Source organism: Oncorhynchus keta, chromosome 21, assembly GCF_023373465.1.
Source record: "Oncorhynchus keta strain PuntledgeMale-10-30-2019 chromosome 21, Oket_V2, whole genome shotgun sequence".
NCBI lineage: Eukaryota > Metazoa > Chordata > Actinopteri > Salmoniformes > Salmonidae > Oncorhynchus > Oncorhynchus keta.
In genome coordinates this window covers 18713290-18737402 of record NC_068441.1, presented here as the reverse complement: position 1 = coordinate 18737402, position 24113 = coordinate 18713290, and the positions used below count along the sequence as shown (strand labels likewise).

The following is a 24113-nucleotide window of genomic DNA, read 5'->3' as shown; positions in this document are numbered from 1 at the left end:
TTGATTCCAATTACTGTTCAACACCTGGCTGGGATCAGTCACAGGTCATCAATATCCTCTATAGTGGACAGGGGATGAAACAAGGTTTAGATGTTCAATGAGATGATATACAACCACGGGGAGGCAGTGGATGGCCAGAGCAGCAAACTCAGTCTTTACTCTGCTGTCACAAATGTGTTTTTAATGAGTGTGCACCCCTGACTCCTCTGCAGAGGAGAGACAGCCCTGTTCTGTAGGTTCAGCCTGACCTGAATATTTTCTGAGAAGCAGCGGGGCTGAACAGACCTAAAATCACATACTGTAACGTAAATAACCTTCACCCTCTGCTCTACATCATCCATCTGTATGTAGGCCTGGTTTTCCTGCATAGAGGTCATTCCTGCTTCTATCCACAATACAAAGGGGATATTAATTACTGGTGAAGCAACGAATTTCTTATAATATGGGAATACGTTTTTGTCTGGACATGTCTTCAACAGACAAACAAAAAAAGAAACATACAAGAAAATGGGAAAGGACAAATAAGGAATCGTATTTACACCAGATAAATATTTATAGGTAACTGACACAATAATGAAAACACTTAATGAGCGATTCAAAGTATATTGACAGCAGATACTTCCACATACAGTGCCTTCGGAAAGTATTCAGACCCCTTGGCGTTTTCTAAATTTTGTTAGGTAACAGCCTTATTCTAAAATAGATTTTTTTTAAATCCTCATCAATCTGCACATTACCCCATAATGACGTAGCAAAAACAGTTCCAGAAAAGTTTGCTGATTTATTAAATAATAAAAAACACATCACATTTACATAAGTATTCAGTACCTTTGGCAGCAATTACAGCCTGGAGTCTTCTTGGGTATGACGCTACAGGCTTGGAACACCTGTATTTGGGAAGTTCCTCCCATTCTTTTCTGCAGATCCTCTTAAGCTCTGTCAGATTGGATGGGGAGCATTGCTGCACAGCTATTTTCAGGTCTCTCCAGAGATGTTCGATCGGGCTCAAGTCCGGGGTCTGGCTGGGCCCCTCAGGGACATTCGGAGACTTGTCCCGAAACCACTCCTGCGTTGTCTTGGCTGTGTGCTTAGGGTCGTTGTCCTGTTGTAAGGTGAACCTTCACCCCAGTCTGAGGGCCTGAGCGCTCTGGAGCAGGTTTTCATCAAGAATCTCTGTTATTTGCTCCATTCATCTTTGCCTCGATCCTGACTAGTCTTCCAGTCCCTGACGCTGAAAAACACCCCCACAGCATGATGCTGCCACCACCATGCTTCACCGTAGGGATGGTGCCAGGTTTCCTCCAGACGTGACACTTGGCATTCAGGCCAACGAGTTCAAGCTTGGTTTCATCAGACCAGAGAATCTTGTTTCTCATGGTCTGAGAGTCTTTAGGTGCCTTTTGGCAAACTCCAAGTGGGCGGTCATGTGCCTTTAGTGAGGATTGACTTCTGTCTGGCCACTCTACCATAAAGTCCTGATTGGTGGAGTGCAGCAGAGATGGTTGTCCTTCTGGAAGGTTCTCCCATCCCAACAGAGGAAATCTAGAGTTCTGTCAGTGTGACCATTGGGTTCTTGGTCACCTCCCTGACCAAGGCCCTTTTTCCCCGATTGCTCAGTCTGTCCGGGCAGCCAGCTCTAGGAAGAGTCTTGCTGGTTTCCAAACTTTTTCCATTTAAGAATAATGGAGGCCACTGTGTTCTTGGGGACCTTCAGTGCCGCAGAAATGTTTTTGTACCCTTTCCCAGATCTGTGCCTCGACACAATCCTGTCTCAGAGCTCTATGTGCAATTCCTTCAACCTCATGGCTTGGCTTTTGCTCTGACATGCACGGTCAACTGTGGGACCTTCTATAGACAAGTGTGTGCCTTTCCAAATCGTCTCCAATCAATTTAAATTATCACACAGGTGGACTCCAATCAAGTTGTAGAAATATCTCAAGGATGATCAATGGAAACAGGATGCACCTGAGCTGAATTTTGAGACTCATAGCAAGGGGTCTGAATACTTATCTAAATAAGGTATTTCTGTTTTCTATACATTTGCAAACATTTCTAAAAAACAGTTTTTCGCATTTGTCATTATGGGGTATTGAGGTTACCATGGCTATGCCCCCATAGGATGACAATTCCTCCATCCACAGGGCACGAGTGGTCAGTGAATGGTTTGATGAGGATGACAACGATGTAAACCATATGCCATGGCCGTCTCAGTCACCAGCTCTCAACCTAATTGAACACATGGGAGATTCTGGAGCAGCTCCTGACGCAACATTTTTGCCATTGCTTCCCTCACATAAGCTCGACTTCACCAATTTGCTGCATATTCTTGGGTAATTTAAGGAAAACACACTGACAATACTCACCCAGTTTCTCCATGATTAATGCACAAGTTGATGTGCATCATTACACTTGACTGTTGTATTTGCTGAGGTCACACCAGCACTATCTATGACCTGAGGATGAGGACCAACAAGCCATACATCACCAGATACAATCCACTATGTACTGTATATAACTAGTGATCATATGATACATATACAACCGTTGGTTTTAGAACCATACAATCAAACGAATAGCCCTTTCAGGACAACACAGCATAACAACATATGACCATTTTAGAAATATCAACTGAGGAAGCACTCTCCCTCTGTATGTTATTGCAGGTCTAAAACCATGCATTGTTGATTGAGACATGGTAGTCACAGTCACTTCCTCAGCATAAAACTCCAGATCCTCCATCCATTCAGTCCATAATGAGGTGTTCTACTGGTCCATCAGATTGATCTTTTCACATTGACAAGTGAGATTGGAGGGGATTCACCGCCCTCTCAGTGAGTCCATTGACTCCAGTTTGTTAGTCATTGAGTCCAGTGAGTGTCAGTGGAGTCCTCTGAGACCTGTTTGTCTAAGGACTTACCTCTGAGCTGATGACAACACCTCCCTGCCAAGAAATGTCACCATGAAATGTCAGGAGCGACTATCTGAACAGAGGATAATGTCACATGCTGTCCCTGTCCTGTTGTGTTGAGCTGGAGGCCACACAGGAAACAGGGGGGAGGGGAAAGTGTAACATTCTGCTTTATAATGGCATCTCATTGTAATTGGCTGTCTGCCTTCCTGGCCAATGGTAGTCATTGGTCTTGATGGAAGCCTCATCAGACTGTATGATAAGGGAGCGGTTGTCCATGTTCTTTTCCCAGTCACTGTCAGTGGGACAGGTGTGGTCTTCACTGCCAAGGAAAACAAAGAGAGGGTACATAGCTGGGATAGTGCATTCAACACCTTCATGATTATAAAATGGAATCTGTCCCAGTTTCCGGTCATTATTTATATTATCTGTAGTATACAGACTAACAACAGTTATGTGTTTGCGAGTTACCTGTGTTGTGCGTCCATGGCCATAGAGGTGTCCTCATAGATTTTCAGCATGGTTTCTGTGCGGTCATCATGAAGCTCTTTGGGCTCCTGAAATCTGGTTTGACCAGTATTTTACTTAGTTATATATTTGACATAGAATTTCTGTATTTTGTATCGATGGAGTTGTAGTTTGTAAGGGAACCGTATATCATTATTACCTTGGTTCTAGGCGCTCTTTAACCTTGGCGATAGACAGGATGTATGGTCCAATCTGTCGGGCGATGGTGGTCAGATACAAGTTCTCCTGCTTCAGCTGCTGCAGGTCGTGGAGCTGTGCTAGAATGTGGTCGAACACAAATGCCATGTCAAAGTACAGAACAAAGCACATGCATCACATCCAAAGATGGGATTAGATCATGATGTATGTTACCATGTCCAAATGTACATACAGTACATACAACAGATTGATGTTTAGTTAATGGGTGAACCTTACCTTCATAGATCTCCTGCTCATTAGTGACCCTCTGAAAGGTCTCCTCCCAAATCTAAAAGGGAAATATGGTTTACTTACTTTAATAAGGCCAAATCATTCACAAGGCCAAGTCATTCATGTGCACAAAACATAGGATATATTAAAGGATCTATAAGCTGCTTGACCTCCTAAACATATTGCTGCTGTTCGATATGAGGCCTGTGGATGTACCTCTTCAAACAGAGCCCTCATGGTCTCCACAGAGGAGTACTGGGAGGAGATCTGTCCGTCGATGTGCAGGGAGCGGTCCAGGATCTCCCCCATGGTGTCTGTGTTGATGAGGGAGTGGTGTTTGGTCAGGTCCCTGTGTAGCTCCTGTACCTGGTCCTTCATGTTCTGGATCTCAGTCTGGAGGGTCTGGGTCAAACACACAGATGAATGTATGCACGCACGCACGCACGCACGCACGCACGCACGCACGCACGCACGCACGCACCAACACTGTCACAGACACCCTATCACAAGTGAAGTGGCCAAGTCGCTCTACCCATAGTTGTTGTCATTGTGGTCATGTCACTCACCCTGTAACTGTTCTCATAGTTGCGACAGTGCTCAGTAAAGGGTGTGTCGCCCCCCTCTGCCAGGAGGACCTTGGTGCAGATGTAGCGGTGGGAGGTAGACTTTCTCCCCGCGGCCGAGCCCAGGGGCATGTCACTGAGGGACGGGGAGCGGCACGACATGGAGAAGGGGGAATGGAGCCTGAGGGAGGGGAGATAAAACCACAGGGCATCATTCATCGGGAAGCCTCGTCCTAAGTAACAGTTATTTATTTAAGGCTCTAAATATATATATCAGAGAGTACGTTTTACAGCCTATCTATCCCATTTTATATAAATATACTGTCCCTCATGTTCAATATTATATTCAGGTGTTCTCACTGCTAATGTTCCAGAGAGAGTGATTCATAGTTGAAGCGTGCACCTCAAAACCATAACTCAACACAGGCTATTCCGATAATGGCATTCTGAAGACCATGTTTACAACTAACAATGTAAAACATTTGCTTGCCCGAGTTCCAGTTCAGAAAATCACTTTGCTATAACATTTTGAACAATAGAACCATTGCTTCATGTACTGTATTTGCAACAAATGGAAATTATAAATATTGTAGACTGTACTTGAGTCGCTTTTGAGACCCGGCTGAACAGGAAACATAAAATTCTCCCCGTCTCCAGTGAGCTTTAAGACAAAGAGACAACCAGGACAGACAGACAGCCAGGACAGACAGACAACCAGGACAGACAGACAGCGGGCCCTGAATTGCCTTTCCCTCACTCCTTACCAACACCACTACCACTGGAGTAATAGATTCATGTAATACTGTAGACCACTTTAACAGACTTTCCTAACACTTAATCTTACAATTTTAACCAAATATTTGTCATAGTTTACAATTGTCCACAAATGAGGGAGGGCTATGTATCATACCAATGAAACACGGAATATACTCTGGAATATATAACAGGTGGAAATATCATTAGCCAGTTGGTAAAGACAGATATTCTATAATTACGGAAAAGTTTATCGGCACACAACTGGGGAAGACATGCAGCTTACCTGGGCCCTGGAATGCTTTCAGTCCTGATTTCTTGCTTGGCACATGCCCTGATACAGCAGTAGAACTATCCCGAGAGTGAGTCTCTAATTGTTTGCTGTGAGTGTCTCTTTCTCACCCTGCCATACGCATTTAGTCCTCTGAGCATCCACTTGCTGCCCCCACCACTGATACCAATTTAAGACATTGGCAAAAGCAGTGACATCAGTGGCATGGAACAAATTGGCCCCGCCACTCCTGTGTGCCTAGCTACCAGATGAATCCTGGAGAGTTCTGTGAAATTCTGATAAAAATAGTGCCAGCCTGCTCAGTGCCGTCCCCACCCACTCCGTATCCTACATGGAAGGGGCACTGGTTGGGAGGGAGGACTGTCAGTATGTTGGGGGTTTGGGAAAAGGGGGAGTTACAGACCTGTGAACAGTTGGGAGTGATTGATGTGGAAAATTGGTCAGGGAGCATGCGTCCCTTGTGTCTACATGGACAGGGACAGAGTCTGCATCTGAATGAACAAATGTGTCCATTTTGAAAACAAATGAATCTCTATGTCTGTGTCAAATACCTACAACTATAGCTTACACCAACTAGGAACCAAGGCTCTGGAAGGGGACATTTTGATTCTGTTAAAACTCTGGTAACAGCTAAGCTCAGTGTAAGCTCAGTCCTTGAATTTGGGTCCAGTCATCCTCACTGTATCTTATACAGCCAAATACATTGACACCCCAGTATGTGTGTGTATTGAGAGACATACTGTCATGTGTGTCAAGGTTTGCTTGGGATCCAGACTGTGTTGTGATATCCAGACAGACACAGAGCCTTGCTGGAAAAAGCTGTTTCCTGGAACCCTGGCTTTGCGCTGGTCACTCTGGCCCAGCCCACTGTTATCACCCGTATTTCTGGCACGGAAAGGACGGGACTAGCGCCCGCTATAACAGGAAGACCGCCACCAAAAAGGTGAGTTACGTAGCCTAAGCATGTCTGTGCCCAGAGCTTACAGGCAGACAGGATAGGTGACATAGTGGGGCTCATAATGGAGTCTCTTTCCCTCTCTCTGTGGTTATCACCATCTGCCAGTTGTGCTTCCAAGAATTGTTTATATTATATCTCATGTTTCAAGGAGATCATCTCATATTTTATATGTGCAAACATTTGGTCCAGAGATTTGGTCTCATTAAAAAGCCCCACTTGTACACTGAAAGACAGAGATTAGGGAAGAATATTTTGCACAAGAGTTAAAGGCCAAGCAGACTCACAGGGCTGCAACACTAGTTGCTCCGGTAATGGAGGCTGGGCGGCGCTGTCCCAGCAGCAGGAGGGGCTCCAGACAGCGAGCAAACTCAACCCTGTAGCCTGTGTTAATCTGAGGGAGAGAGAGATGATCTGGGTCAGAGATTGGCTAGCACCTTTCTTTGAAGGAAGAGACAACACATTTACTGTGTGTATAGTATTAAATGCAAATTGTACATGACACCCTTACAAAAAAAGATTTCAGTCAGTGTGCAGTATAACTGCAGTTATTCTGCAATTGCTGCATCCAAAATACCACAGTCGACTGCCGTTACTGCACTTTTACTGCAGATTCAAAACAGCAATATTTTTTGTAAGGGCAGTGTGGATTGAAGTCATTGTTTTGTAAGAACAGAGTAGACAAGCCACACTCACTTTGCTGCTTTGCACTGGTCGCAGTTGATGAGGGAGCTTCACAATCCTCCTCAGCCTTTCCATTAGTTGCTGTGGAGGAGAGAGCCACCATGTTTGATGCAAACCTCTGGTTAATTTACCCATTCTATCTTTGATTCTCTTCAGAATATAAAGTGCCAGTACTCACATATCCCATGTCCAGAAACTCAAACTTGTTGGCTGAGCTGAGAAAGGCTGAGCAGGTGACCAGGTGAACCTTGGAGAGGGCATCAGAGAGGGTCAGAGGTCAACCACACTGGAGGGCTTGTGAATAATAAACTGTCCAGGTAATAATGGCAAAACTATACCACTGTCAAATGTATTTATGGGTATCAACTAGGTAACAACTAGTTATTGGCCTACACTGTTAATTACAGGCCTGGGGATATAGAGATATGATGATCTAACCTGCAGGGTTGGCAGGAGGGCAGCAAGGTGTGAGAGCTGCTCCTTTAGCGCCTTCTCCTTTTCTTCATGTTGGCTACAAACACACACAACAATTCCACTACACGTCTATCCACTCGATGCAGAGGGTTATGCAATACAGAAACCCATACTTCATGTATCCAGGTCCTTATCTATGTTCTGCTCTCCGTAACAAACACATACACACCGACAGACACTGAGACGGAAACACACAGCCTGCCATAAATAGCTTTTAACTCCCTTCTGGGAATCCAGACAGTCACTGGGCCGCTTCCAGGCAGCGAGCCGAGAAAGATGGTGGACACGGGGCCCAAAAATCTCAATGAAGATCTCTACACAATGCAACCTGATACACTCTCTCCTATACAGACTTCAGAGGCAGTAATGTTGCAGTCCAGTGGCCCCCAGGATCTAGCTTCCTGCTCCACTGGTTGTGATGGACTGCTACCAGAGAGTAAATATCAATACCAGAGGTTATCTACACATTTTCATTGATTAAATGTAACCATGAACTGCAGCTGTGGACATGGAACGATGAGTAGTTGTGTTGAAGCAGTCCTTACTCTGTTTGCCCAGTCATTCTTGTTTGAATGGTTTACTGTGAAGTCTATCTCATGGGGTCAAATAGAAACTAGCCTACACCAGGGTGTAACATATAATCGCTGCAATACATTCGTATTGGTAAATGAGATTTGCTAACTATGTACAAACTGTACAATGTAAAGCACATTGAGACCTAGGGAAAATCGCTAAGTTCAATCAGATGCCAATCAGATTGCCTATCCATAGTTTTTATGTTATCAAAGTAACAGTTTCATAGCAAAGTAATGCAGTACCTTTGAGCCGCTCGCAACAGAATTGTCTTCCTCTCAGCCAGTCTTTCCTGTCAGATGAGAGCAGAGAACAAGTTAACCACAAGGAAAATGGATATGAAAACGTCTGCTAGTAGTCGGTCTACTGTGAAAAAGACTGTTGGCCTTGTTTGCCACCCTCCATTTTTCAAAATAACTGTCTGAGGATTTAACTTCTGATTAATTTCCTCTAAAATGTAATTTTGTGGTACACATTGTCTTGTAATTATACCAGTATGGGTTTGGTCCATTCGTGGAGTTTTTGTTGAGAGCTGAAGACCCTTGCAATCTTTTAACAAAAAGAGCAAGAGAGTCACCCAGTGGTGAGGCACCATCATAGCATCTTCAAAGTTATATATTCCATGTAAAGGGCATATCACATATTCAAATGTGGAATCATATTATTGTGTTGCACTTAGATAGTTAAACTTCACAATGCTTATTTAATACATTCAAATCTCAATAACAACATAATCTTTTTTTTTCAGGTGACCTGAAAAGAGTCCTGTAGAGTCATGAAAAGAGTCCTTACCTGCATACTGGTGAAGATGTTGCAGATTGCATTCTCCTCTTCCTCCATATTGGAGCCCACCGCCCCTATCATGGCCCTCAGCATGATAATAGCCTCACGGGCCGATGTCTGCAGCTCCTTCACTGCCTACAGAGAAAGCAAGGCTCACACATGATCATGGTATATATTCTCACTCACCTGTAGCTAAACCACACACATGATCATATGCTTTATCTCAAACTCGGTACCTTTTCAAAATCGACAACATAAGCATCCTATATTATGTCAAGTAAAATACAGCATGGAAACAGAGTTGCAGAGGGAGATTCATACTAGGCCACGGAGTTGTGAGTGCGTTAGGGGAGAGTGGGGTATGTTGAGCCACCCTTGTTTATGTGACCATACACAAAATGTATAATTTGACCAAATATTTAGGAAGAGATCATCATTTCATGTAGTCTGTGAAGGAAGAAACCACATTGAAAAAGTGGTAAGCAAACTTAGGTCCCCAAAAAATGTATTTTCACTATGTCAAATGAGGTTTCATGATGCTTGTATCTAAACCAAAGTAGATAATTTAAAGATTGTTGTATACATCAGTTGGGGGCTTGGGTTCTCTAAAAGCTTCAATATGAGGTCCTAAACTTGGCATGCTGTAGCTGTGTGGGCTAATATAAACTCAGCAAAAAAGAAACATCCCTTTTTCAGAACCCTGTCTTTCAAAGCTAATTCATAAAAATCCAATACCTTCACAGATCTTCATTGTAAAGGGTTTAAACACTGTTTCCAATGCTTGTTGAATGAAGCATAAACAATTAATGAACATGCACCTGTGGAATGGTCGTTAAGACACAACAGTTTACAGATGGTAGGCAATTAAGGTCACAGTTATGAAAACTTAGGTCACTATAAAGAAGCCTTTCTACCAACTCTGAAAAACACCAATTGAAAGATGTCTAGGGACCCTGCTCATCTGTGTGAACGTGCCTTAGGCATGCTGCAAGGAGGCATGAGGACTGCAGATGTGGCCAGGGCAATAAATTCCAATGTCCATACTGTGAAACGCCTAAGACAGCGAGACAGGGAGACAGGATGGACAGCTGATCGCCCTCGCAGTGACAGACCACGTGTAACAACACCTGCACAGGATCGGTACATCCCAACATCACACCTAAGGGACAGGTACTGCAGGGCAACAACAACTGCCCAAGTTACACCAGGAATGCACAATCCCTCCATCAGTGCTCAGACTGTCCGCAATAGGCTGAGAGAGGCTGGACTGAGGCTTGTAGGCCTGTTGTAAGGCAGGTCCTCACCAGACATCACCGGCAACGACGTCACCTATGGGCACAAACCCACCGTTGCTGGAACAGACAGGACTGGCAAAAAATGCTCTTCACTGACGAGTCGCAGTTTTGTCTCACCAGGGTTGATGGTCAGATTTGCATTTGAGTATTACACCGAGGCCTGTACTCTGGAGCGGGATCGATTTGGAGGTGGGGGGTCCGTCATGTTCTGGAGCGATGTGTCACAGCATCATCGGACTGAGCTTGTTGTCATTGCAGGCAATCTCAACGCTGTGCATTAAAGGGAAGACATCCTTTTCCCTCATGTGGTACCCTTCCTGCAAGCTCATCCTGACATGACCCTCCAGCATGACAATGCCACCAGCCATTCTGCTTGTTCTGTGCGTGATTTCCTACAAGACAGGAATGTCAGTGTTCTGCCATGGCCAGCAAAGAGCCCAGATCTCAATCCCATTGAGCACGTCTGGGACTAGAGGGCTAGGGCCATTCCCCCCAGAAATGTCCGGGAACTTGCAGGTGCCTTGGTGGAAGAGTGGGGTAACATCTCACAGCAAGAACTGGCAAGCAAATCTGGTGCAGTCCATGAGGAGGAGATGCACTGCAGTACTTAATGCAGCTGGTGGCCGCACCAGACACAGACTGTTACTTTTGACCCCCCTTTGAGGAGCATCCAGACGCGGCACTTGATGAAATTATGAAATTGCTTCTTCCAATTATTGATAAACATGCACCTGTTAAGAAACTGACTGTTAGAACTGTTAAGGCTCCATGGATTGATGAGGAATTGAAAAACTGTTTGGTTGCAAATTTTTTAAGGATTATTTCATTGGCAAAGTGGGCAAACTTAGGCAGGAAATGACCACGACAAACAGTGAGCAATTATATTCATGCATAAAAAAAACTATTAATGAAAGAAAAGCAGTGCATGTATGAATTTTGTAAAGTTAGTGTGGGAGAGGTGGAAAAATTATTGTTAACGATCAACAATGACAAACCTCCTGGCATTGACAATTTAGATGGAAAGCTACTGAGGATGGTGGCTGACTCTATAGCCACTCCTATCTGTCATATTTTTAATCTGAGCATTAAGTTAAGTCTTTGTCTTCAGGCCTGGAGGGAAGCCAAAGTAATTCCACTACCCAACAGTGGTAAAGAGGCCTTTACTGGTTCTAACAGCAAACCTATAAGCTTGCTGCCAGCTCTTAGCAAACTGTTGGAAAAAATTGTGTTTGACCAAATACAATGATATTTTTCTGTAAACAAATTAACAACAGACTTTCAGCATGCTTATAGAGAAGGGCACTCAACATGTACTGCACTGACACAAATTACTGATGATTGGTTAAAGGAATTGATAATAAGAAGATTATGGGAGCTGTACTGTTAGATTTCAGTGCAGCCTTTGATATCATTGACCATAACCTTGATTTGATTTTGATTTGATTTGATTTGAACCTGTTGTTGAAAAAACTTAAGTGTTATGGCTTTCAACCGCTGCCATATTGTGGATTCAGAGCTGTCTATCTAATATAACTCAAAGGGTTTTCTTTAATGGAAGCTTCTCCTTCTGTAGCTCAGTTGGTAGAGCATGGCGCTTGTAACGCCAGGGTAGTGGGTTCAATCCCCGGGACCACCCATACGTAGAATGTATGCATGCACACATGACTGTAAGTCGCTTTGGATAAAAGCGTCTGCTAAATGGCATATATTATATTATTATTATTATTATAATGTAAAACAAGTAAAGTGTGGTGTACCGCAGGGCAGCTCTCTAGGCCCTCTACTCTTTTCTATTTTTACCAATGACCTGCCACTGGCATTAAACAAAGCATGTTTGTCCATATATGCTGATGATTCAACCATATACGCATCAGCAACCACCACTAATGAAGACACTGAAACCCTTAACAAAGTGTTGCAGTCTGTTTTGGAATGGGTGGCCAGTAATAAACTGGTCCTGAATATCTCTAAAACTAAGAACATTTTATTTGGAACAAATCATTCCTTAAGTGCTTGACCTCAGCTGAATCTGGTAATGAATGGTGTGGCTGTTAAACAAGTTGAGGAGACTAAATTACTTGGCGTTACCTTACATTGTAAACTGTCACGGTCAAAACATATAAATTCAATGGTTGCAAAGATGGTAATAAAGAGATGCTCTGCTTTTTTGATATCACACTCCAAAAAGCAAGTTCTGCAGGCTCTAGTTTAGTCTAATCTTGATTATTGTCCAGTCGTGTGGTTCAGTGCGGCAAGGAAAGACCTAGTTAAGCTGCAGCTGGCCCAGAACAGAGCGGCACATTTTGCTCTTAATTGTAATCAGAGGGCTGATATAAATACTATGCATGCCAGTCTCTCTTGGCTAAGAGTTGAGGAGAGACTGCCTGCATCACTTCTTCTTTTTAAAAGAAATATTAATGTGTTGGAAATCCCAAATTGTTTGCGTAGTCAACTTACACACAGCTCTGACACACACACTTATCCCACCAGACATGCCACCAGGGGTCTTTTCATAGTCCCCAAATCCAGAAATAATTCAAGAAAACGTACAGTATTATATAGAGCCCTTATTGCATGAAACTTTCTTCCATCTCATATTGCTCAAATAAACAGCAAACTTGGTTTCAAAAAACAGATAAAGCAACACATCGCAGCACAACGCCTCTCCCCTAGTTGACCTGGATAGTTTGTGTGTATGTATTGATATGTAGGCTACGTGTGCCTTTTTAAAAATTTATGTAGTTCTGTCCTTGAGCTTTTGTTATCTAATGATGTTCTGTATTATGTCATTCTGTATTATGTTTCATGTTTTGTGTGGACCCCAGGAAGAGTAGCTGCTGCTTTTGCAACAGCTAATGGGGATCCTAATAAAATACTAAAAATACTAATCCTAATAAAATACCAACGTGGCCATCGTCATAGGATGCCGCCTTTCCAACAAATCAGTTCGTCAGATTTCTGCCCTGCTAGAGTTGCCCCTGTCAACTGTAAGTGCTGTTTTTGTGAAATGGAAATGTCTAAGAGCAACAACGGCTACAATGCAAATTGGTAAGCCACACTAGCTCACAGAAAGGGGCCACCGAAAAATCATCTGTCCTCGGTTGCAACACTCACTACCGAGTTTCAATCTGCCTCTGAAGCAACGTCAGCAGGAGAACTGTTAGTCGGGAGCATAATGAAATGGGTTTCCATGGCCAAGCAGCCGCACACAAGAGTAAGATCATTAAGCACAATGCCAAGCGTCAGCTGGAGTGTTGTGAAGCTCGCCGCCATTGTACTCTGGAGCAATGGAAACTCATTCTCTGGAGTGATGAATCACACTTCACCATCTGGCAGTCAAACGGAGGAATCTCGGTTTGGCGGATGCCAGGAGAAATGCTACCTGCCCTAATGCACAGTGCCAACTGTAAAGTTTGGTGGAGAAATAATAATGGTCTGGGACTGTTTTTCATGGTTTGGGCTAGGCGCCTGAGTTCCAGTGAAGGGAAATCTTAACCCTACAGCATACAATGGCATTCTAGACTATTCACTGCTTCCAACTTTGCGGCAAAAGTTTGGGGAAGGCCCTTTCCTGTTTCAGCATGACAATGCCCCTATGCACAAAGCGAGGTCCATACAGAGATGGTTTGTCGAAGTTGATGTGGAAGAACTTGACTGGCCTGCACAGAGCCCTGAACTCAATCGCATCAAACACCTTTGGGGTGAATGTAAGGTAGACTGTGAGCCAGGCCTAATCGCCCAACATCAGTGTCCAACATCCGTGCCCGACCTCACTAATTCTCTTGTGGCTGAATGGAAGCAAGTCCCCGCAGCAATGTTCCAACATTTAGTGGAAGCCTTCCCAGAAGAGTGGAGGCTGTTATAGCAGCAAAGGGTGGACCAACTCCATATTACTGCCCATGATTTTGGAATGAGATGTTCGACGAGCAGGTGTCCACATTCTTTTGGTCATGTAGTGTATCTTTGTGAGAAATAATTCTGATGCTGAATGTAAAAAATGGCTCAATTTCTCCCTTGCAAAACTGATTTTCAGAGGTAGTGACTGTGACATATCAATGTAATCCCAGCTAGCGCACATTTGTCCTTGGAAGTTGTGGGAATGTATCTTTTTGGTTTTACATTGGTTATGGGAACAAAGCAATATGATTCCTGACATACTGTAGCAGTTACAATTTTGCATGTTCTAGTAACATTTATTTTTAGGGTGCAGGGAGGTTGTGAGAACATTTTACTCTGGTTCCTTGAAGGTTTTCATGAGAGGTTTTATTGACACTGAGAACGGAAATTATAGGTTCAATTTCAAGTTTTTTTTTTCAATTTCAATAACTTTCTTAAAACTTTCATTGAATGTTTCAATAAGACATTCGATAACATTGCTAACTTACTTTCAGTTAACTTGTTTGAACATATGGAATATAATTTCCTTTGGCATTAATCATGCAAACACATTTTATTTTGACATGGGATCAATGAACTTCGAACATATAATCTTCTATTCTCTATCCATTGAATTAGTCCAAAGTGCCACCAGAATGGTGCTAGCATACTGTATTTTTTAACACAGCTGTTCGTTTCAGTCTATCCAAATAGACCCCATTTCAAAGGAAACAAGCACTCATTAAGATCAGGTGTGGTCAATTAATGACTGCGGCCAACACACATGAACACACTTAAGACTGTTTTTATGAAACATTATCTTCACGTTCTCAGAATGTAACTCTCACCCCTAATTTCAGCCTTTGCCCAATACCTTTAAATAAAATAAAAAATGCATTCTGGTGAGAAGTTGTGGGTGGGGGAAATTGCTTATAAATATTCATTTTTGGGGGTGGGTAAACCTAGTTGTACCTGATCCCAACACTTTATCACTAAAGCATATTTACCAGAAGTCCACTGGCACGCTCTGAAAATACAATTATGTGCATTGCATACAAATACGGCTCTGGACAGTTAGCTCACAGTGGCACAACGCCGAGTTCTTGACATCTATTGCCACTTGCGGTGTACATTTGAATACCCTATGGGGGCTGACATTTATTGCGGTATTGTGTTGGGAAGAAAAGTGCAATCATCACCTTGCAAATGAAGGATTAGGGGCTCAATTCAATCCAACCCTCATTGCAGTATTTACAAAATAACTATTTTTCCAGTGGTCAAAGTAACTCACAGACTGGTCTTGGGAACTGCATAAAAACCTACAACTACTATAGTAATATAAATGTCTTATATTAAGTAAAGCAGATGACATTTTCTTGTTTTTAAATTGTACAGATAGCCAGGGGCACACTCCCAACACTCAGACATAATTTACAAATTATGCATTTGTGTTTAGTGAGTCCGCCAGATCAGAGGCAGTAGGGATAACAACGTGTGAATTGGACAATTTTCCTGTCCTGTTAAGCGTTCAACATTTAACAAGTACTTTTGCATGTGAGGGAAAATATATAGAAGAAAAAGTACATCCTTTTCTTTAGGAATGTAGTGAGTAAAAGTAAATGTTGTCCAAAAAATAAATAGAAAAGCAGTACAGATACCCCCAAAACCTACTTAAGTAGTATTTTGAAGTATTTTTAGTTAAGTACTTTACACAACTGGATCTCAGGCCCTTCTAATTAACAATTTTCTATGAACAAGTCTTATAAATGAATATATTATTTATACAGCGTATCCACATACATCCAATATGTTCCCCCTGTTGATGATGCTTATTATGCAAATATTACTTGTAACAAAAATTTAATGAAATTGGAAACAATTAAATATACAGTGGGGCAAAAAAGTATTTAGTCAGCCACCAATTGTGCAAGTTCTCCCATTTAAAAAGATGAGAGAGGCCTGTAATTTTCATCATAGGTACACTTCAACTATGACAGACAAAATTAGAAAAAAGAATCCATAAAATCACATTGTAGGATTTTTAATGAATTTATTTGCAAATTATGGTGGAAAATAAGTATTTGGTCAATAACCAAAGTTTATCTCAATACTTTGTTATATACCCTTTGTTGGCAATGATAGAGGTCAAACGTTTTCTGTAAGTCTTCACAAGGTTTTCACACACTGTTGCTAGTATTTTAGCTTATTCCTCTATGCAGATCTCTTCTAGAGCAGTGATGTTTTGGGGCTGTTGCTGGGCAACACGGACTTTCAACTCCTTCCAAAGATTTTCTATGGGGTTGAGATCTGGAGACTGGCTAGGCCACTCCAGGACCTTGAAATGCTTCTTATGAAGCCACTCCTTTGTTGCCCGGGCGGTGTGTTTGGGATCATTGTCATGCTGAAAGACCCAGCCACATTTCATCTTCAATGCCCTTGCTGATGGAAGGAGGTTTTCACTCAAAATCTCACGATACATTGCCCCATTCATTCTTTCCTTTACATGGAACAGTCGTCCTGGTCCCTTTGCAGAAAAACAGCCCCAAAGCATGCTTCCACCCCCATGCTTCACAGTAGGTATGGTGTTCTTTGGATGCAACTCAGCATTCTTTGTCCTCCAAACACGACGAGTTGAGTTTTTACCAAAAAGTTATATTTTGGTTTCATCTGACCATATGACATTCTCCCAATCTTCTTCTGGATCATCCAAATGCTCTCTAGCAAACTTCAGACGGGCCTGGACATGTACTAGCTTAAGCAGGGGGACACGTCTGGCACTGCAGGATTTGAGTCCCTGGCGGCATAGTGTGTTACTGATGGTAGGCTTTGTTACTTTGGTCCCAGCTTTCTGCAGGTCATTCACTAGGTCCCCCCGTGTGGTTCTGGGATTTTTGCTCACCGTTCTTGTGATCATTTTGACCCCACGGGGTCAGATCTTGCGTGGAGCCCCAGATCGAGGGAGATTATCAGTGGTCTTGTATGTCTTCCATTTCCTAATATTTGCTCCCACAGTTGATTTCTTCAAACCAAGCTGCTTACCTATTGCAGATTCAGTCTTCCCAGCCTGGTGCGGTCTACAATTTTGTTTCTGGTGTCCTTTGACAGCTCTTTGGTCTTGGCCATAGTGGAGTTTGGAATGTGACTGTTTGAGGTTGTGGACAGGTGTCTTTTATACTGATAACAAGTTCAAACAGGTGCCATTAATACAGGTAACAAGTGGAGGACAGATGAGCCTCTTAAAGAAGAAGTTACAGGTCTGTGAGAGCCAGAAATCTTGCTTGTTTGTCGGTGTCCAAATACGTATTTTCTACCATCATTTGCAAATAAATGTATTAAAAATCCTACAATGTGATTTTCTGGATTTTTCCCCCCTCATTTTGTCTGTGATAGTTGAAGTGTACCTATGATGGAAATTACAGGCCTCTCTCATCTTTTTAAGTGGGAGAACTTGCACAATTAGTGGCTGACTAAATACTTTTTTGCCCCACTGTATATGTGAAATTCAATGAAACAATCATGTATTGTGATGATAATCTTATGCTATGATAACAATAGCCAAATATATTCAATATGCTGTAAACTATTGTCTTTTAACAGTTTCACAAAATTAATTTGAATTAACCTGACAATTATGACACACCCCTCACTATTGTAATTGGTTGCACTAATTGCACTGTTTTGTCTACATAACCTGGTTCAAGCGTTCATGACATCACCCTGAAGAAGGCACAGTGATGCCGAAACATTGGTTGTTTACCCAATACATACCTGGCGTTTATAGATAGAGTGTGCAACTCTCTTTGTTTTTCTAGCTGGGATAACACACAATGTATCTAGAGAACAAAAGTCACAATTCACCTACCAGCACTGCCTGGTCTAGTATCTCACAGCCTTGTATGTATGCTGTCTCAATATCGATGCAGTGTATCCGGCTCTCTCTGTGGAATTTAGCAGAAACATAAATTAGCTTTACTCACAGTGTTCCTGTCTGAATCTGTGGCGTCGCTGTAGTAGGAGCTTCACTCACACTTGCATGTCTCTGAAACACTTGATGCAGAGCATCGACTTCTTCTCTGTGGAGAACATGATGTAGGGCTCATCGTGGAGAGCTGTGGAGACAAACATTATGTTAGACCATCACATCACTGTTTCCTTACAATAAGATAATCATCCCATGAACATGTTGACAATTGTGTCAATAGATTAGGCAACACTTCACTTGATGAAGGTTATTCTACATGTAACTAATGATGTTATCATTACACATTCTCGTGTTCCACTATATAACTAATGTTTTGTAATTACACATTTGAAAGTCACCTGTGAATTACCATGTTAATAACTCAAACCAAAATCTGATCTTGGTACATGTAACTACAAGGTTCCACTACCATTGAATCCACATGCAATACCAGGGTTGATAAATAGGCTAGGACCTGGTAACAACAATTGTAAAAAGGCACATTAACTACTGGCCATTTTCAATGAGTTTATTACTATGTTATGACCTGGCACAAAGGCTATACTGAATCAAGTGTAATGCAAGAACATTGTAGTTACATAGGATATACTTGTAGTTATCATGTACCTACCCAGGAGCAAGCAACTGAATGTAAAGTGTATCCCAGTAGGGTATAATCTTTATAGTTACTATGCAATTACAATGTAATAACCTTTGCAGACAATAGACTAACCAGGATAAATTAGGAGACAGGAGAACATTAGGATGAACCTTTTTACAAAGTAACAATCTTTAACAACCAACTCTGTAATTACATTGTTGTTACAAGGGATATGCATGTATTTACAATGTACATACCCAGGAGCAAGCAACTTAATGTAAAGTGCAAGTACACCGTTCTTTCTCAAAGATTGTTACATTGTGCAATGCAACTAAAAGGGTTATACCTAATGTTATCATGTCTCTTAATTTCTCCTGGTTAGCTTAGTCAAATCTATGTTGTTAACAGTTATTACTGTGTTAGTTACGCAGTAATAGGGGAAACTTAACGTAAAGTGTTACCATAGGTTATTATTAGATAACAATGTAATTATAGCTAGAAGCCGCTGAGCTCTTGTTGTAGTGTGAACATAATACAGGTGGTACTCACAGCACATCCGGTGGCACACTTTGGTGCGTTTGGCCAGGAACACAATCTCATGGTGGGAGAACATCTTGGCCTTGTGTGTGGAATCCCTGCAAGCTCCACACAGGGGCTGGCTACACGTGTTACAGTAGAACATTGGCCCTGTGTCCTATAAAACACACACACACACACACACACACACACACACACACACACACACACACACACACACACACACACACACACACACACACACACACACACACACACACACACACACACACACACACACACACAATATGATCCATGATAATAAATGCTCTCTATTAAGATCTATAGCATGGTTTGTTAGAGTTATTTCTGTTTTGAGGTACCTGTTTGTTGCTCTGCTGGTCACAGTTGGCACACTGGACTGTCTCTTCACAGTCATCGGTAGAATTATCAACTAGGAACTTCAGCAGACGGTCCTCTGGTGGGAGTGCATTCATTCCTTTTACAACTGATGGGTATCTGTGACACAGATGGATCCAGCAACAAAAGCACAGTAAAAATGTTTCATGCAGTGCTTCATTCAAATTTGTATTTCTCGCTACACTGATCATAAAAGAGTAGTGAGTTGCATTCCCAAGGCTCTCCAGCAGATGGTGCAACATATCTAATCGCAGAAGCTTTGCTAACATATTCTGAATTCAGTACGTGGCAGTAGTTTTTTACTACAGGTAAAACACATGGCATGTCATAAACATGTCAAACAATAATTCATTTTAGAGTTTAAGTATGCAACCTCTAACATTGACCTGGTTCTACCAGATCAGAGGCAGTAGGATTCTCTTCCCTCCTCGCCAATGTGTATCTAGTTTGCATAGCAACAGGGTCTATTGTGTGCTACTAATAGCAGTGTAGCAAATTCCCGAGATTACATGGTTCTTGAGTGAGTGGATGGCAGTGGTGTAAAGTACTTAAGTAAAATGACTTTTTGGGGCATCTGTACTTTACTTTACTATTAATATTTTTGACAACTTTTACTTCACTACATTCTTAAAGAAAATTATGTACTTTTTACTCCATACATTTTCCCTCACACCCAAAAGTACTCATTACATATTTAATGCTTAGCTGGACAGGAAAATGATCTAATTCACATACCTATCAAGAGAAGCAGTATTACACAGGTGACCAGGGATGTTCTCTTGATAGGTGTGTGAATTAGATCATTTTCCTGTCCAGCTAAGCATTAAAAATGTAATGAGTACTTTTGGGTGTGAGGGAAAATGTATGGAGTAAAAACTACATAATTTTCTTTAAGAATGTAGTGAAGTAAAGTTATCAAAAATATTAATAGTAAAGTACAGATGCCCAAAAAAAGTCATTTTACTTAAGTACTTTACACCACTGCCATCCACTCACTCAAGAACCATGTAATCTCGGGAATTTGCTACACTCCTATTAGTAGCACACAATAGACCCTGTTGCTATGCAAACTAGATAAACATTGGCGAGGAGGGAAGAGAATCCTACTGCCTCTGATCTGGCGGACTCACTAAACACATGCTTTGTTTGTAAATGATGTCAGAGAGTTGGAGCGTGCCCCTCGCTATCCGTAAATTAAATAAAAATAGGGAAAGTAGCCATTTGGTTTGCTTAATATAAGGAATATGAAATGATTTCTACTTAAGTATATTTTTAGCAATTACATTTACTTTTGATACTTAGGTATATTTAAAACCAAATACTTCTAGACTTTTACTCAAGTAGCATTTTACTGTGTGACTCACTTTTACTTAGGTAATTTACTATTAAGGTATCTTTACTTTTACTCAAGTATGACAATTGGATAGTTTCCCCACCGCTGATGGTTGGTAGTACTGATGAAAATAGCAACAAACAGCACTTCTGTATTGCCCATGCACAGGCCACAGGGCCAGGGGGACCTGCAGGGAGAGAGTGTGCCCACTGGGTTATCTCCCCTCGGAACACACTTCACTCTCGTAGCCTACTACACAATGGTCCCTCCATAGATCCATCTGCTCACTCCTGCAAGCTCTTCAATACCTGGAATGAGAGGAACTCTGGTATAAATTATGCCTGGTCGAGAGCCACAGGGAGCCAATTTTAAATAGGGAAACCATCCCATAGCAGTCGTACTCGTACCAACTATGTTTTATTTAACTTATCATCTTGCATGATCGGATGGGATCCAGTGTTTGGTTTCATCCCAGATATGTAATCACAGAACACACAAGGAGACCTTGGGTTCTGGGGGGACAATGCAACTGCAGAACAAAGCAGCAACCATAGCAGTTGTGGGCTCGGGCAGGCAGGGCAACAAAGCCCCTCTGGACCACTAGAGATCTACAGGGACAGATTTAGCTGTAGGCTTTGATACTATCAGAACCCGCAGAAGCGATAATCTTACAGCTAGTTGTAGGATTATTTTACAGTCTGATGACCTGCGGTCATCCCCATTCTCCCCTACAAATAAAATCCAACATGTTTCAAAATTACCCAATGTCAGAGGAACGATTTGGACAGAAATGATTTCAGCAATCTACTGTTTGTTTGGCATCACGTTGGGGAGTTGATCAGGGAACCTCAGGATGTATTCAGGAAATGGACTGAAATGACTGATCATGTCAGCTACATACTGTCCCACTGTGCACAGATGACAATTCAACATCTACTCCACATTGTTTCAATGTAATTTCATTGAAATTACTTGGAAGCAACATTGATTCAACCAGTGTGTACATTGGGGTATCTGTACAAAGCAGTGTATCAGTTTGGCTGTAACATCATCCCCAATGTGTTGCTCATCACTACTTGATCCAGTGATCTAAATGGGGTTGCCACCACTTTTCTTTGTATCTGCTTGTGTTTTGGGGTTTGAAGATAATCAAAGATAAGTGATAAGTTCATATGCTGAAAACTCTCTTTAGTGATAGAAAAGGCCCAATCTAAGATCAGTTTTATTTCCAGTATAATCTTTTTCCTGGAGAAGTTTTGTTCCACATAGCCGTGTGCTCTTTGATCAGTGAGAGCTAATCTAATCCAGAGGGCCTTTAGGTAATACTGTTGGCCATGACTCATTCTCCAGTAGGGGATAACATGGATTGGGCACTGTGAGGTCACATTTAATTGCCCTGAGCTCCCGGCTCCATTGCCAAGATGCCTGTGTAGGTTTTATTGTAGTGTGACTGCATTGTGGCCTTAACATGGTGCTAACTCAGAGCCAGGGCTGACCCTGCAGCTGTCCCAGCCGCTCAAACCATCCTGCCCTGGTCGGGCTAGACCAGGTCACTCTGCGCCATAGTCCTTAGCATACTGCTTGGCTTTAATCCACTAAGGCTGGTATTGATTGTAAGGATAGGCGAGTCCCTGTCATGTTCTCCATTCATGTGTAGATCAGAGTTGGCTGTGCAGTATGTATGCTCTAAGCGCCCTGTAGAACTGGAGAGCTACACAGATTCTTAAGGGGATTCCTCCTATTTCATAGCCAAGACTGAGATGCAATGCCTTATGCTCAAACCCAATGTTTAAACAAGTAACTATAGGTCACCACAAAGATACAAATGTGGTTGGGGGCATTTAGTTAGTCTTGGACTAACAATAGTGTCAAATCAAATGCACAGCTTGTGTGTTCAGAAAGCTTCTTTCAGTAAATTAAGTTCAGTCCCTTACCCGCAGAGGGGGTAGTTGAGACGACTTTCATTGGCTCTGCCTTGTAGGCAGCGCGCACAGAAGATGTGGTAACAGTCTAAGAGGCATGGGTGCTGGTACTGCTCATGGCACAGGTGACAAAACAGGGGATGGACATTGGAACAGTCCACTCCACACAGATTATCCAAAGGAGAGAGGACACCCCCTGCCATCTACAGAGAGAGTGTAGTGACAGTGAATCCCTTAGGATTAGCCTCTTTTTCTTTCTTTTTTTAACTAAACTGACATTTAAAATCAGCCACGATGTAAGTAGGACAACATGTTTGACTTCATATATAAGGTTTGAGATCATATAGATAATTTTTCAAATGGAATAATCTGATGTAGGACTAGCCTGGGTACCAGTCACTTACTGCTAACATTCCACTCCTTGTACCCCCTGTCAATGCCAATGACTCGGAGTACAAGAAGTGGAACTTTTAACATTAGCATTACCCCACTGGTACCCAGGCTAATGCAGTACATAATACTCCCATACCTTCAGTCTAATTTAGTTGGAACAGTTAGGTTAGAGATAACTTCCCTCTTTCACTTACCTTGCCAGCCATGGTAGGAGTCCTCAGTGCTGTGATGAAAAAACACACATGATGTGACATGAAAGTTCTATTGTTTTGTCATATTAGTACTTCTATTGTAGCCTACTGCTCTATATGTCCAACCAAACACAAGGCATCCCCAACACAAGAGCTCACTGTAAAAGTGTAGTGGATGGAGTCTGTTCCTACATATGGACAGCACGGAGCGCTACTGTCTTACCTTTCAGTGGTACTATCAACTACCCCCAGCAGGAATGACAGCAATGCAGAAACTCTTCTGGAGTGGCCTGGTTGAGCCCTGACGCCAGGCAGCTGACTGCTCCCCTAGCCAGCAGCCATTCTGCTCACAGAGTGGGGGACTGGGGATGGGCCAACGGTGCAACCATACTGTCACAGATGACAAAAGGGAAATCAGATATTGTTGCCATGTCAGCAGGGGAAAAATCCCCCCAATATAGAATATTCTCCCCTTAGTTAACCAGGAATCAGGGATTGAATGGGTATCACCACCAACACCTATGCTGCAGAAATATTGAAATGAGGGCAGGCTTTTTGACTCAATTGTAGAGAGAAGCTATTTTCTTTTGGGCAACAACAGGATTTAGAGGATACCTGTAGCCTACAAGTGCCTGTTGAAGTTATACTAATTGTTAATAATAATTGTTGAATTGGACTACCCTT

The 24113-nt window shown here is 42.3% G+C and overlaps 1 protein-coding gene across 5 annotated transcripts; it reads right to left on the bottom strand.

The window, feature by feature from the left end:
• Window positions 1–529: 529 nt before the first annotated feature.
• Window positions 530–24081, bottom strand: LOC118400215 (RING finger protein 207-like). 5 transcript variants are annotated; one of them, XM_035796857.2, is made up of 20 exons: window positions 23653–24081; window positions 23433–23461; window positions 21027–21231; window positions 19554–19689; window positions 19204–19348; window positions 18120–18201; window positions 17955–18030; window positions 8931–9056; window positions 8631–8687; window positions 8384–8430; window positions 7530–7602; window positions 7270–7338; window positions 7104–7172; window positions 6695–6801; window positions 4411–4588; window positions 4061–4246; window positions 3851–3902; window positions 3576–3693; window positions 3380–3472; window positions 530–3230 (listed from the first exon to the last, which is right to left on the bottom strand). In XM_035796857.2, exons 3-20 carry the CDS (start codon window positions 21083–21085, stop codon window positions 3080–3082), a joined length of 1824 nt encoding a protein of 607 aa, XP_035652750.1. In that variant the 5' UTR covers window positions 21086–21231; window positions 23433–23461; window positions 23653–24081; the 3' UTR covers window positions 530–3079. The 5 variants fall into 5 exon arrangements, with proteins under 5 accessions (XP_035652750.1, XP_035652751.1, XP_035652749.1 ...); XM_035796858.2 differs by lacking the exon at window positions 21027–21231; XM_035796856.2 differs by lacking the exon at window positions 23653–24081 and having other exon boundaries at window positions 23433–23614.
• Between the last annotated feature and the right edge of the window lie 32 nt (window positions 24082–24113).

Bases quoted from the DNA above. Each gene is read 5' to 3' on its own strand.
- LOC118400215 (XM_035796854.2), bottom strand. From the start codon at position 19,859: ATGTTAGCAAAGCTTCTGCGATTAGATATGTTGCACCATCTGCTGGAG. The intron at 9,057-17,954 runs GTAGGTGAATTG...CTTTCTCTGTAG, and splicing joins TACTAGACCAGGCAGTGCTG to GCAGTGAAGGAGCTGCAGAC. The intron at 3,473-3,575 runs GTAATAATGATA...TGGTCAAACCAG, and splicing joins AAAGAGCGCCTAGAACCAAG to ATTTCAGGAGCCCAAAGAGC.